The sequence below is a fragment of the Carassius gibelio genome, chromosome A23, assembly GCF_023724105.1.
Source record: "Carassius gibelio isolate Cgi1373 ecotype wild population from Czech Republic chromosome A23, carGib1.2-hapl.c, whole genome shotgun sequence".
Classification (NCBI taxonomy): domain Eukaryota; kingdom Metazoa; phylum Chordata; class Actinopteri; order Cypriniformes; family Cyprinidae; genus Carassius; species Carassius gibelio.
The window spans coordinates 20,476,114-20,490,735 of NC_068393.1; the positions used below are offsets into that span (position 1 = coordinate 20,476,114).

At 38.3% G+C, this 14,622-nt stretch overlaps 1 protein-coding gene and 1 long non-coding RNA gene across 2 annotated transcripts in view; one reads left to right on the top strand and one right to left on the bottom strand.

Moving 5' to 3' along the window:
* The window catches only part of LOC127944957 (uncharacterized), a 104,639-nt gene that overhangs the window by 32,232 nt on the left and 57,785 nt on the right, over positions 1-14,622 (top strand). The gene's annotated exons all lie outside the window — the stretch shown is intronic.
* LOC127944933 (teashirt homolog 2-like) overlaps positions 7,788-14,622 on the bottom strand; it is a 53,749-nt gene continuing 46,914 nt past the window's right edge. Inside the window, exon 2 of the mRNA XM_052541360.1 lies at positions 7,788-11,603. Coding sequence (XP_052397320.1) covers positions 8,575-11,603 — 3,029 coding nt within the window. The 3' untranslated portion in view covers positions 7,788-8,574. The remainder of the gene's footprint in view (positions 11,604-14,622) is intronic.

Sequence of the window (14,622 nt, forward strand, 5' to 3'; positions counted from 1 at the left end):
AAGAACGCTTGTTAAAAAACAAATTCATAAGGGATATTAAGATATACTTCTTGAGTTACAGCCATGCAAATTTCGAATAAAATGTTTGAATTGTGTACCATTTTTGAATTGTCACCATTGGTATATGTTGCAACAAAGATGCTCAAGTCATCTTTCTAAAGTCTGCCTTTAGTAATTTTGCTCCAAATCTCAGCAGAAAATTTAAATTTTGACTCCATTTACAAAATTGTGGATTACTCTGTAAATATACATCCATTACATTTAATATTATGGCTTTCATCACTATTTATGTTTGACTTTTTTTCAGAATTAGAACATTTGAAACTCGTGTTAGATCAACAGAATTCCCTTAAATGCTGTTCCAACTAGTCCATAACAAATTACTTAACAGAATATCAGAGTGAACAATATTGCTTCAAAATGATGCAATGTTTGTTGTGATGTGATATTATATTCATTCTCAGCGATCAGGCTTGTGTGTTAAATGCTGTGGTATATGTACTGTACAACTAAAATTATAGTCCTTATATCTTCGTTTTGTGAGGTGATTGTGCCTTAAAAGTTAATTTTTGTTAACTTTTAGCAATGCACTAGCATATGGGTGCCTTTGAATCTAGCAGACGTGAACTAAAGCCGTTAAAGTCCCATTTTGATTTCATGCTTTGCTTCAGATGCACTTCTAAAACCTCTCAAAACATTTTAACTGTAGACGACGTGTTTGAAAAACAAAACTGACAGAGATGACAATCTGAAACCTCGCTTTATAAAAGTTTCAGGTAAAGGAACTCTCGCACTTTAAATAGTTCTTTGGCGTACAGCGATATCTGGAACAGTCCTCCATCATACCGTGTACCTCAGACCAACAGACAGCGTCATCATTTTCAGGACAGTCGCTATTTTCCTCTTTTCCTTTCCATTTCTCTGTCTTCCTTGTGGCAAGCTCAACTTGTAATGGTTGTCTTTAAATATTCATTCTCTTTCATTTCTGTGTTTGACGCTGGGTCGGCCCAGAAAGACATGCTCAATGATTGAGCAGCGTCTACGTTTCCTTTTTACCTGCACAAGAACGTTTGAAAGGTTTTAGCAAAGCGTCACTCACTTCCAGTCACCAGCTGAAATAAAGTGTTGCACAGTCAGCGATAGAGAGAAGCGCGGAGGAGAGACAGATGTGCTTTCAAGGATAAATGGAGTGATGCCCCCCCCCCCCCCCCCCCAAAAAAAAGACTGTAGACTCAAGACTCTAAGCAGATCATCTGTTACCCATCAATGGAGATTAGCGCTGTATAAATATGCACTATATGAAACAATGTGTAACATGAAATTTTAATTCTATGGCTGCTGTAGTGAATTTAAAGAGGCCTGATCAAACCAGGTTGCTTAATGTCTTGTGGCTGTATGATTAACTGTATGATGTACTGTAGCAAACCTTGTTTTACTAGCATTACTATTCAGTTCACTATTCAGAATTGAACTGAGAATGCCTTTAAATTCCAATTTAGTTCCTGAATTTAAAATAAGGAAACAGAATGAGTAATTGTAAATTGAATTTGAGGAGTTCAAGTTAAATGAATTTCAAAGAACTGTAACTGTAGTTTTTAGTTAAGCAATAATCAAAATATTTTGAACAAATCAAATAATAGTAATAAAAAATGAATTTTAACATTTAAATTAAAATTTTCAGTATTAATTACCAATATTTATTTTATTTTATTTTATTTAAAATTTTCAAGCAAACAGAATGCATAATTTTAAACTGATTTTGGAGTTAAATGGACAGAATAATAATAAAATAATTCAAGAAAATACATTTTAACATTTAAAAGAACATAATTTCAGTATGAATTAAATATTATGTACAGACAAGTGGGGTATTAAAAATATTATTTTATTAACTTTTAGTTTATGGAACATTAGACTGGATTAAATTTTGGACTTTTCAATATTTCTTTATAAACTTATATGATTGTGATAGACATTTTGACGAATGTGTCATTTATTAGATTTTTATCAGTATTTATAACGGTAATTAAAACAGTATTTACAGAAATGGCTGAGAAATTGTATTGTAATTGCAGGATTAAATATGTTTAATAAGTCAAATTAATTGTCTATGAACTTGAATTATTTATGTCTCAAAACTTGCGAAATTCAATAAATTCCTCTTCCTGTCATTTCAGTTCAATTCCAGTTCAACATCCTGTGAAAATAAATGTAATGACAAATTTTACCCAACCCTGCATCATCATCAAACCTTTTATTTTCATAAATCATGATTAGTCCAACTATCTCTCTTTAATTCACAATGGATATCATTAAAATGTTTCTCAGAATTCCTAGTCTGCCTGGTCAGCTCCTGATAAACACATCTGAAGCATATTTCTTGAACAAAGATGCATGCTAGCACAAAAAACAGACATCATAAAGACAGACGTCTGTCCCATCTTGCCAATCTTAAATCAAAGTGATGAAAGCATCTCATTAAACTTCTTTGTACCGCACATTCAATACTAATAACTCCAACGAAACCTCTTCTAATCACAACATTTGGAGAGATTCACTAACATACATGTGATCATTTAGACCTTTTTCTCCTGACCTCTTGTATTCACAACGTCTGCGTGTAAAACTATAATCAAGCTGCTCATCGCAAGCCACTTCTACACTGCAAAGAGATGTATGGGGTCAATGGCACCCATTCATTTTTTATCTTCAAAGGCAAGTGAATGCCAATAGCAGATCTGAATGAAAGAGTGTGCATCGGTTTAGGCCTCCATTACAGCCCGGATGAAAGAACTGGGTCCCGATTGCCAGCACTTCATCAGTATGTGGTCGTGTCACAGCGACTAGCTGGAGGGCCGGAGAGCTGCCTCAGATTGGAGCTGACATCACCCAAATCTAAAAGCAACAAATCACACATTTTCATTGGGCACTGATCTCCTGGCCAGGCCCTGTGCCGGCGTCAGCACAATCACGGCTGCCATGCTGATTCCTGACGACCGTCCGACTGCTCGCTCCAGCTGTTACTAGCTAGCAAAGCAGAATTGTGCTGAACATGGCCTGTTGCCACAGACAGCGGTCTCACCCCTCGTGCACCATCCCAACACAAGCACGCCAGATTGGCCATTGTGGGACGATTGTACGGTGAATTGTTTTAGGAGCAGATACCAGCCTGAAGCCAGTCAGAACAGTCAGCAGACATCTTGCCAATGCCTCCGGCAGCTATTTTCAGTCAAGTACAGCTTCTGTCGGCTTGAAGGGGGACTTTGGCAAGATTACTTTGCAATAATGTCCATTTATACTACTTCTTTGTTTTTTTTTGTTTTTTTGTTTTTTTTTTGTTAAAGAAAATATGATGTGCTTGTGCATGCAAAACTCCCGACCATGACACTAAGATGTTCTTGGTAGTTTTCAGATAGATCTATCTATCTATCTATCTACAATTATTTATTGATGACTGTTAGATTTTTTGACAGTATTGCACTTGGTTTAAATCAAATGAAAACATTAACAACAGGTTGCACGTGCTAACGAACTAACATGCACATTGTGAATGGACTGATGTCTGTGCCAAAAACTGCCATGTTGAGCACTGCAGTTTCTTCCATTCATTTGTCTCCTCTTTATTCTGTCTCTGAACACTCTCAAACAATATATCAGCAGCTTTATGTGATGTAAGACTGATGCAGAGTGTGATATGTGCATGAATAAAGCATGTCAGTGCTGTATAAATGTGAGCGTGCATCTATTGGTTATGAATTGCCTTTATCAGCTGCATTCCTGATGCTGACAGTGGAAATATGGAACATCAGTTATGTGTTTCCATTAAATGGAGCCCAAAAGGCCTTGGGTTACTGTTGTTTGTACATCTCAATCTATTTTGACAGTCTTGTCTATTGGCATGTGTGTATATCTGAGCTAATGCGTGCATGAGCGAGTGTGTGTGCCAACTCCAGCAGTCACGTGCAGGCCATCTGTGCGTACGCAAGCCTGGAGGATGTAATGGGTCCCGCTGTCAGGCCGGTAGCCCTCAGGTTATCTGTCACTCATGGAGATCTGAATTAGCTGTGACTCCATCAGGATTCAGCTTTCCCCCTCATCCTGTAAACATAGCCGGGGTTCACTGACCCAAAGCTCAAAATACAGCCCATATGCCCTGCTCCAACGGCCCGTCCCGATACAGACGGCATGCTTGTAAACAACTCTGGAATGCCTGTAAAGTCTAAGAGGAAGTTACGATGTGACCGCACATTTCCGTATGGATTTATGAGCTTTCTAATTTAACATGAGTGTCAGGAATTTTCCAGTAACAAGAAGCTTGGGTGTGAGTAAATTAAAAACAACAGTAAATGCAAATAACTAAATGTATTTAAACATAACTGTAGGATAGATATTAATGTAAAAAAAAAAAAAATAATAATAATAATAATATCAATCAAGTTTTGTTGACCTGTTATATAACAACATTGCATAATAAATGAAAAGAAAACAGAATACAAAAAGATTAGAAAGGTAGTTCGATTTTTTTTAAAGAATATAATTAGAATAGTGAGTGTTAAAGTTAGAGGGTCAAATAAAGATGGAAGAGATGTGTTTTAAGCTGATTCTTGAAGATGGCTAAGGACTCAGCTGCTCGGATTGAGTTGGGGAGGTTACTCCACCAGAAGGGAACATTTAATTTAAAAGTCTGTAAAAGTGACTTTGTGCTTCTTTGGGATGGCACAATCAAGCGACGTTCACTTGCAGAACGCAAGCTTCTAGAGGCACATGACAGTTTGGTTGAATAAATGATTCCAAAGTAATTTGCTGCCAGCAAATCCAGTTGGACTGTCTTCATTTTTAAAACATTAATCTCAACAATATGTATTCATTTGTAAAGGTACCACTGCAGATGCAACTTCTGTGCCACCTCTGCAGTGCAAATATGATTTTTATTGTTAGTGATTTAATTTGATTTGTCTTCTACAAAATGCCTTATTATTCCAATTGCATGTATTGATCAAATTGATCAAATAGAAGACTTTTTCAGGGAGTAAATGTCGTCTTGGCCTTGTCTTGATCCCAACCCCTCTAAGTCTCAGTTTAGAAAGTCTTTACTACACTAGCTGTTAGAAACACTCACACAGCAGTGATATACATTTTTTGTAATTTATTGCCAAGGTAAGAAAACAAAATGCGTCATACGTGTACATAAAATGTAAAATAAATAAATACAATTATATATATATATATATATATAGAGAGAGAGAGAGAGAGAGAGAGAGAGAGAGAGAGAGAGATGAGATGAAATATGTTGAAACCAATGAAGACCAAGATTTAAATGCTACAAAATATTTACGAGATGAAATATGTTGAAACCAATGAAGACCAAGATTTAAATGCTACAAAATATTTTGGAGGGAACAGTTAGTTGCAGTCTTGAGCCCTGTCAAGGTGGGCTAATATTTAACAACAAAAACAAAAAAACATCCGATGTATAACAATATTCAGTATTTCGCAAATACAACTTTTTGATAAAAATGTACAATCTAATTTATAAATAATTGGTGACCTAGATTAAATGATGTGCTCACTTTTTAACCTGTCTCTTAGAGTAAAAAAAACTGTGGAAATGTTTCAACAAGTCATTTTCTGAACATTTCACTCCAGGGTCCCCCATTATTTTGCTGTTCATTTGACATGTGACGCTTAACAACTCTTTGACATTTTTGCCAACAAATTTGAGTTTATTTTCAGTCCAGTTAGTGTGCTTATAAAATGCTTTATTTCTGTGTGGTTTAAAATCAGTGTCTGGATGCACACGGCCCTTTTCCACCGCTGTGACTTAATTAGGCAGAGGACTGACACTTCTCAAGTGGCTGTCTGACAAGATGATCCACATGGACCCAGAGAAGACGGTACAAGCACATTGGCTGGATTAGGCATTCAGGGGAAACTCTGTCTATGTAGATGTGTTTTGCAAAAAAATGTTTCCTTCTAAATGACTAAGACTTTTAAACGACAGAGAAAGCAGAGTTCAGAGAGCATTCAGCGATGTGGAAGAAGATAAGCAGGGTTGTGTCTCAATACGCTCACTAGTTTAGGAGAAAGTACTCACTTACGCAGTCCTGCAGTGTCAAACTAGTAATGTTGTTTTCTTTCCATAAGTCATCAATAATGATCCAATTTGTGTTCATAATATACAGATTTACATTACAGAGAAGTAGGGGCAGAAATATTTATCAGGACAATAATGTAATAATCAGCATAATCGCTTGTTCATTTACTCTCATCCTATTGTTATTATAGCATGCGGTGTTGCTTTTATTTTATTTTTTCTACTGCCATCCCATATAAACATAAGAGACACAGTTAATTAATTGCAGGGTTGTTTAAACCCGATTGTGTATCCGATTGGAGCTCGCCTTTAATGTGGCAATAAATCTCAAATGACTTTGAATTATTGTTCTGAATTAATATTAGAAACAGATAATTTCCTCCCCCTGATTACAATGACGAAAAGGATCCAGGCCCGTGATGTGAATCTCTGACATTGAGCGGCTACCTCGAAAACCATTTCAAATGTTCCCCCATCACACGTGCCCATCCAGTGGCAGGGTCGTTTCAAATTTCGCCATTAACCGCAAAGGCTAAATGACTCAATTGTGAGTCACCACGGCCGTGGCACGCTTTCATTTGATGAGACACTTCAGAGGCATGCTCTCAATTTTAATTAAGAAACACAAATGACGTTCGTTTTGTCATATTGTTCAGCATATCTTAAATCATCCTCAGGCTTCCATTTAAAGGGAGGTTGGTATTCTGAAGCATAATGGCTCAACGGAGGGAATCAGGAATCCATCGGTGAGGAAAGGCGCTAAATAATTTATGGCTTTAATCTGTGCACTGAGGTGTGAGCTCTATGGCTGTAATTATAAATGCAAGGAGGAATTATTGCAGAATACTTTAACTGCATTAGGAGTCATCAGATGAGCTATCGTGATTGCCTGCTTATTTCCAACAATGGAGGGCACGCCGGTGTCAGGATGTGCAAATCGCCAGGTGCTTTCTCCCATTTACTATCAAATGTCACTTTCCTGTTATAAAACAGATACTATGGGGAGTGGTAATTGGTGGTTTGATTGCTATAAAAAAGGAAGGAAATTGCATAAAATGTTGCAAGTTCAGAGGGTAATTATAATTTTTCATCGTTTCGGAAGCTGAAGGAATGATAAGCGATTGTAGATAGCCGAGTGACATCATCAGGGTCAAATGTTATAGGTGAGAATGGGGTTAGTTGTCATATTTTTCACTCCGGTGAACATTTCACGATTTATGTACAGTAGTCTTGGCAACAAAAACAATGAAAACTGAATAATTTCACCATTTCCCAGAGAGAGAGAGAGAGAAAAAAGAGATACAGTTCATTCAGAACACCTTTTGTTGTGTGGGGTGTAATCTGGCATTAAACAGCCTTTTATTAACAATAAAACTATGAAAAACTAAATCATGAAAGAGCAAAAATGTAAAGGTTTTTTGACCAGCACATACAAATAAATTGTATAAGTTTATAACATTTAAAATGCATGACAAGCTGCCCTGACCTGGCATTTATTAAAAATAATGCCTTGAGAACAGTACAACGTTTAAATCAACCTGGATTTATTGTGTTCAGTTAAAAAAAAAAAAAAAAAAAAAAAATCCTACTGTACATGGTAAATATAATCAAATACATTTTTCTATAAAAAAAGAAAATCAAAACAATGATTCTCCTTTGTTCCAATCAATAATAATGGATTTGAAGTGAAGACTTGTAGACCGTTAGAAAATGTTAATGCTTTATTTGTATTGGTATAAAAGGTGCAGTGTTCTTTCGTCTCACAAAGCATTTTCTGATGAGACACTTTTTTCTGCAATGCTAAATATACATTAATGTGAGACTTCCTCATGTCAAACCTGTCCAAATCTGTAAGCCCACACACTGAATCTGCGCCTAAACATGATTAAACTTTTATTAAAGTGCTTTTCTGTTCTATCGTTGTGACACAAACATTTTACAGAGCAAATATACTGTACATTTCAGTAAATGTTTTTAATGTATGTCTGGCTACCTGTTTGAGCACCTGTGTGTTCACACAAGTGCACGATCAGATCTGGAAATTACAGTCAATGCATCGATCAATTTGTTGTTAAACGTAATACAGTTAAAACTTGCCATATCATACAAATAAATAGTAGTCATAGCCAGAGCTATTGCATGCAAACATCAGCATTTATGTCTCAAGCAGTAATACATTTCATTTCTGGTGGTGCATTTGAACAGGGTGCAAAGACTTATGTCAATGACTTCTTAATCTCTTTAAGATTATTTATTTTCTAACAGTACACTTCAGTCTAACCCAGCCAGTGTGTCCATTTATTCCTCGATATGATGAAATGTTAATTCTGAAGTTGAACTTTAAGCATTCTATGTAATGCCACTTGAAACATTATGGAAAAAATGGGGTGGAGTAGACAATTTGACCCGTGTTTTATAAAAGCAGAGCAATTACAGTTATTTATCAACAAGATAACTAAAAGTAGTAAAAATCAACAAAGCTACTCTTTGTCCATTTCCACAAATTGTGAATGATTCTCTGGGGATTTACTGTGAGTTTTACTCAAGTGAAGTTTGACTGCGTGATTGCTGGCAAATGTCCGACTGCAAAGCTTGCATTTGAACTTTGAGTCAGATTCCTCTTCTGTGATCTGCGAATCTGTCGGCCGTGCATTGAGCGCTTTTGAAAGTTCAGGCTCTGTTACTTTAGTTGGATGTTCTATGGGTAGTTTGTTCATGTCCTTGATTTGGAAACCCAGGTGGTTCTCCAGGTGGCATATAAACGCAGAGGGTGTTCTGAATTGCGATGCACAGTCATTGCAGTAGAAGATCGGATGGCCAGTGTCCATGTTCTTCAAAAACTTGGTCCCTCCTGTTTTCCTAAGCTGGTACTTGACATTGGCGAGCCAGTGGCTGATGGTGGTCATGGAAAGCCCAGTGAACTTGGAGATGTGCATCCTCTCTTGAGGCCCGAGGTCTGAGAGGAGATACTTGCCCTCAGAAGTCTGAAAAAGGCTGGAGGCGAACTGGGCTTGAAGGATGAGCAGATGTTGGGGGTTCCAGTTGGACTGTCGGCCTTTGCGCTTGTGAACTGAGTACAATTCACTGGAGACATCTTCGAATCGTCGCACGTCTGTCTCCAGTTTCATGGCAGGCACTCTCGCTGGCATTGAGGGCTTTGGGGTTGTGGCTTTGGGAAGAACCTTCACCATGTCCGCAATGTCAGAGAGGGCATGTTTCTGGGGCACTGGAGTGGAGGACTTCAAAAAGAGGGAAGAGTTTGTTTTGTTTTGTTTGTGTTTTGTCAAGTCTATTGGTTGATCGTCATTTGTGTACATGAAGCTATTTCTGGGCCTGAGGGCAGCAGATGCTGAGAGTGCAGAAACTGGTTTCTCTAAACCTCTATTCAATTCTGAAAAGATGGATTGTGTGCGATGGGAGAGGATGCTTTCAGGCTTGGGCTTGTTTGCTTTACCCAAATGATTGTTCAAGACAGACTGTAGTGCGCTTAGAGGGTTTATGCTGAGAACTTCCTGGGAGTCACTGACAAGCTCTGAAGAACTGCTGTGCCCGTTGCTGGCAGGGGGGCTAGGTGATGGGTTCCCTCTGTCAGAAAAAGCTGGGCTCAACTTCCCTTTGATTGTGTCATTCTCTTCACTTACACAGTCTGCATCAAGCTTTGAAGAGGAGGAGGAATCATCTTGACAATCACTGTCATCGTTCTCCACCAAATCAAACCTACAGCTCTGGCTCTCTTTGCCATCAGACGCGCAACCCCTCTCCTTTTTGATGTCCAAATTGTGATGCCCCTGGAAACTTTCAAGTCCCCGAAGTCCCTGATAGAACTTTGCTTTGGGTGCGATGGCTCTGTGCTTGTGGTTGAGATTCTGCTTGAGCTGGATGGGAGGAGAAGAGGAAAAGGAGGCCGTCTTGATCACCCCTGAAAGCTGGTATGCCGCATGAATGCTGGGGTAAGCGCTCCAGCTGGGGGTCCCTGTTTGAGCTTTATTGATTGCCGAAGCCACCGTGTTTGCTAAAGACTTGAGAATGTCACCGCCTCCACTGGACCCCTGCTCAAGGTCTTCTTCTCGCAAGTAGGGATACTTGAAATTGGCGTCAGTGGACTTCCGGTCCTCCTCATCTTGTTTGTTGTCCTTCTCTCCATTCTTTTCAGCTTTGTCTGGTGACATGTCCCTTGGACTATCCCTCTCAGAGTCACCAGATGGTGTGCTCTTTGGAGAAACCTTTTCTCCTTCAAGTTCGTTCACTGCTGGTTCAGCAAGTGTCTGCATTTTCTCTATTGCTAGAGGATCGAGGGCTAGTTGTTTGCCTTTCTTGGAGGCAGAATTTGTCACTTTTATGAAGTGGCCGGTGACCATCATGTGAGTGGTGAGCTGCTGGAGTGTATCGTGAGAGCTTCCACACTCCATGCACTTCAGGATCTGAGATTTGCAGGTCTCAAACTGCCATGTGTAGCTAGCACCGTTTTGATAGCCAATGCGGCTGTTGGGAGCAATGGCGAGGCCAGATGACCTTTGTGCCTCACTGTAACCTGAAGCCCCTGTGGTGGAGTCGGGTGAACAAGGCCTTGTGGCTTCAAATGCACGTTTCTTTGCTGGTGGGACTAATTTGGGAGTGATTACTGGAATGGGTTCTTTCAAAGGCACTTTCTGGTAATGCTTCGTTTTGATCATGTGGACACTTAGGTCTTGTAGAGAATCAAAAGAGTGGCCACAGAACATGCACTTCAACACCTTTTGTGCATCTTCCTTGCCTTCCATGTCTTGAAGGTTCCTCTTTCGGTTCTTGGATGATGAAGTGGAGGCGATGTTTTGTCTGTTGTGGTTGTCATCCTGGTAGTGGCCACTCTTGTTCATGTGTACCGTCAACTCCACCAGGGTGTCATAAGCTGCACTGCAGTCTTTGCAGCGGAAGCGGCTGGCGCCTGTAAAGACAGCACTGCACGCTTTGCTACTTTGCCTGTACAGGTGGACAGAGCTGAATAGATTAGGCTTTGACACAGGTTTCGGGGACAGCGTTTGCTGCAGGGTTTTTGAAAGTGCGTCCTGGTGCCAGTCAAACTCGCTCTTGGTGCTCCTGTTGGTGCTGTCACAGTTTGCTTTGCTGCCAGTGTTAGCAACCTTTAAATCTAGTCCAATCTTTGACCAGTAGGAGTCTGAAAGGAAGTTGGCATAAGCAGCCCTCATTTTCTCAAGGCTACTGTGCATGTCATTCTTCAGTTTTGAGCCCTGGCTCTCTGTGTCCTTCTGACTTGCTGGTGGTGAAGTTTTAAAGTCAGACAGTCTGTCACTGCCATCGCTCAGACGGGATTCCAGCTCAACCTCCTGGTTGGAGAGGACACTGACCGGAGAGTTCTGGAAGCTGTAGCTGCTTTTGTTGTCTATGTCTTTGTCTTCTTTGTCCTTGGAAGTGGGCCTCTCAGAATTCTCCTCCTCGGCCTGCATTTCATTCTCACCCTCCTCCCCTGTGATTGACTCTTGGACACTGACATCATCATCTGGCTCGTATGCTGAAAACAGAAAAAAACAAAACAAAACAGAGAATAGTGTTATTAGGGCTGTCAAATTAAATGTAATTAAATTAGTTTCATTAACCACTGTATCATGTAATTAATCACAAATATTCACATATATCAATATTTCATGAGAAAAGACCTCAAATGCATATAATTCAAATGCTTTAGATACATTAGGGTTAGGGTTACTTCAAGTAGCGCTTTTTAGTTACATTTACATTTTTTTTTAAATAATTAGACATACTGTAAATGAATTAAACCAACAACCCTAGTTATAGCTGTACAAATAAAAACAAATTTCAATGTCTTTTGACCATTTATACAATATGTATGAGCATCAGATCTTTAAAAAGGAAAAACAGGAGAATACAAAAATGAAGTTGATGTCATTTATTATTAGAAATCGCTGTGTAGTACTGTCATCCTTCTTCAAGTGTAGCAGTGTAATCCCTTCTCAGAGATGCTTGTGTGCCTGTAATCTTTTCCTGGTAATAGTGGGCAATTTGGCAGTATGTGTGATTCATAAGTTACTGACTTTTCTGAAGGTTTCATCTGTTTACACATACCGTATGGGTGCAGAGTAAAAGGTGATTTTCTCTAGGTGATACGCATTATTGCAATAGTCTAGTTGTAAAACTATTTGATAGGAGCCTAGTTGATTCCTGCACATTTCAAAACATAATGTAAAATCTGCTTGATATATTTCACTTTTAAAGATTAAATGGTTAAAAAGTAGGTGCACAATGTCTGGAAAGTTTTTATTTACTGTCAATCATTCTCATTCAGAATGAGGCAAAAACATCATAAGGCCGCATAAATGCAGTTAACCTAAAAATTGTTAAATGCAACCTGGCATCCTTCTGATCCCTCCTGAATACTTGCTGGCTACAAATTAACCACTATTGACTAGACTCAAAATCATTTCCTAAATCTTTCATCACTTCTTAAACCGTGCTGTATTATTCACTTAATAAAATATATCCAAGGTCGTCAATTACATCAATCGCCTCAGTTAAGAGAAATCAAGATCATCTAAATTTTATGAACACATATTTGGATAGCACTCGGCATTTCAAGTGCTATTACGCACAGATGTGCTCTGTTAAATATACATAGGACCTAACAGCCTGGGCCAGGCATTTTCCTTTATTTTTCTGAACTGGAGATGCTCAATGAGAGCAACTCTCAAATATGAGGGCTAAAAGTGCTACGTTTTGTAGCCCTCACCATGTCCTGTACCTCTGGATTCTGAAAATAAGGCTTTTTATCAATATTTCAAAGGTGCTTCAGAAGTAAGCCTGGAGGTGAATGGCTGCAAATGGATAAAAATGGAGCAGAGATTTAGCCTCTCCAAACAAACCCAAAGAATGGGGTTCCTCGAACTAGGGGGTATGCCCGTAGAAAAAGCTTCCTGACGTGCCACGACTTTGATCTTCCGCAATGAAAATTTCTCAAATGACTGACTGCAATGGATGATTGCATCCCAGAATGTGCTCATGCACTAGCAGTTTCCAAGAGTAGCATCATGTTTTATGTATTGCAATGTGTATATATAGTTTTGACATAAAAGGAGTGATATTGTGTGCATAGTTTCTCTGTGGTGTCGCAAAGGTTTGCAATCACTCAACTGGCGTCATGATGGACAGCAGTATTAGCTGAGCTTTAGATTATTTACAGGATGTGTGGGATCAAAAAATTTTAAATATGGAGACTGAAAGTAACCCTCCTTTGCACTATTGCACAATCCTTGTCCTGCTACAACGAAATAGTTAAGTCATGGTGCAATGTGATTTTTTTTTTTTAGTGACTGGCATGTTTCTGCATATCTCTGTGTTTATAAGATTTTTACGATAGTTACAATCTAAACAAGCAAAGTAACCATGACACCATACACCTGGAGGAATCAATCGACTGCTATTTTGATTGCGGTTGAAAGATAGACAGCTACATGAAAAATGCATTAGTCAACCACACTGCATTTTACTGAACATGTAATACTCTTCAACCTAACAAAAAATCTGGACAGGTCTGAGGAGTGTCTTATTCAGAGCAATTAAAATGGTTTAATGCAGGTTTCATTACTTGGACATGCAACCATGTTCTCAGACTTCAAAGCAATCTAAACCCAAATACTTGTTCATTTTGTAGTATTTTGATATATTCATTTTATTTTGACCCTCAATTGCTCAGCTGCATAAATTTACCTTACTAAGACATTGTTGCCCGTTAAACAAATTATTTTTGCATCTCAATTAATTTAAGCTGTTTTATTCTAGAAGTGAGGTTGGAAAACGGGTACCATTTGTGTCCCTTTTATACCGTGACTTTGTATACTAAACTTATACATGCATAATTGTTATGCATACATTTTTTTGCCATGTCAAACCATGTCAACTCTGTATCACTGAAGGCGTGTTCACATTCAACATAAACTGCCGTTTCAAAGTTTGTGGTTGGTAAGATGGTAAGATGTTTTTTAAAGACTTGTATTTATTTGATCCAAAATGCATTAAAAACAGAAATAATATGACATATTATTACAACTTAAAATATTTTTTTATATATACATGAATATATTTTACAATTTAATTTATTTTTGTGATGCAAAGCTTTATTTTCAGCATCATAACTCGAGTCTTCATTGTCACGTGATCCTTCAGAAAACATTTTAATATCAATTGATGAATGCATCCTTGCGGAATTAAATTATTTATTTAGTAATGAAATATAAATATTAATTTGGGTTGAATTGCAAGAATGCAAAATTACTAGCCTGATAAAACCAAATGATTTACTTTAAAAACTGTTCTTTTTTTTCGAAAAACTGATGTGGGTGGCATTACTGAAGTCACTGTTCCCTGTCCTCCGATTTCTTCATCCTCTGAACATCTGGAGTACACATTAATACAACCACAGACACATGTTAACCTTCCAGACCCAGATCTCTCCAAAAGCCGTTCATGAATGGTTACATTTCCCTTCCTTACCCATTTGTAACAGGGCACTTGCGTTA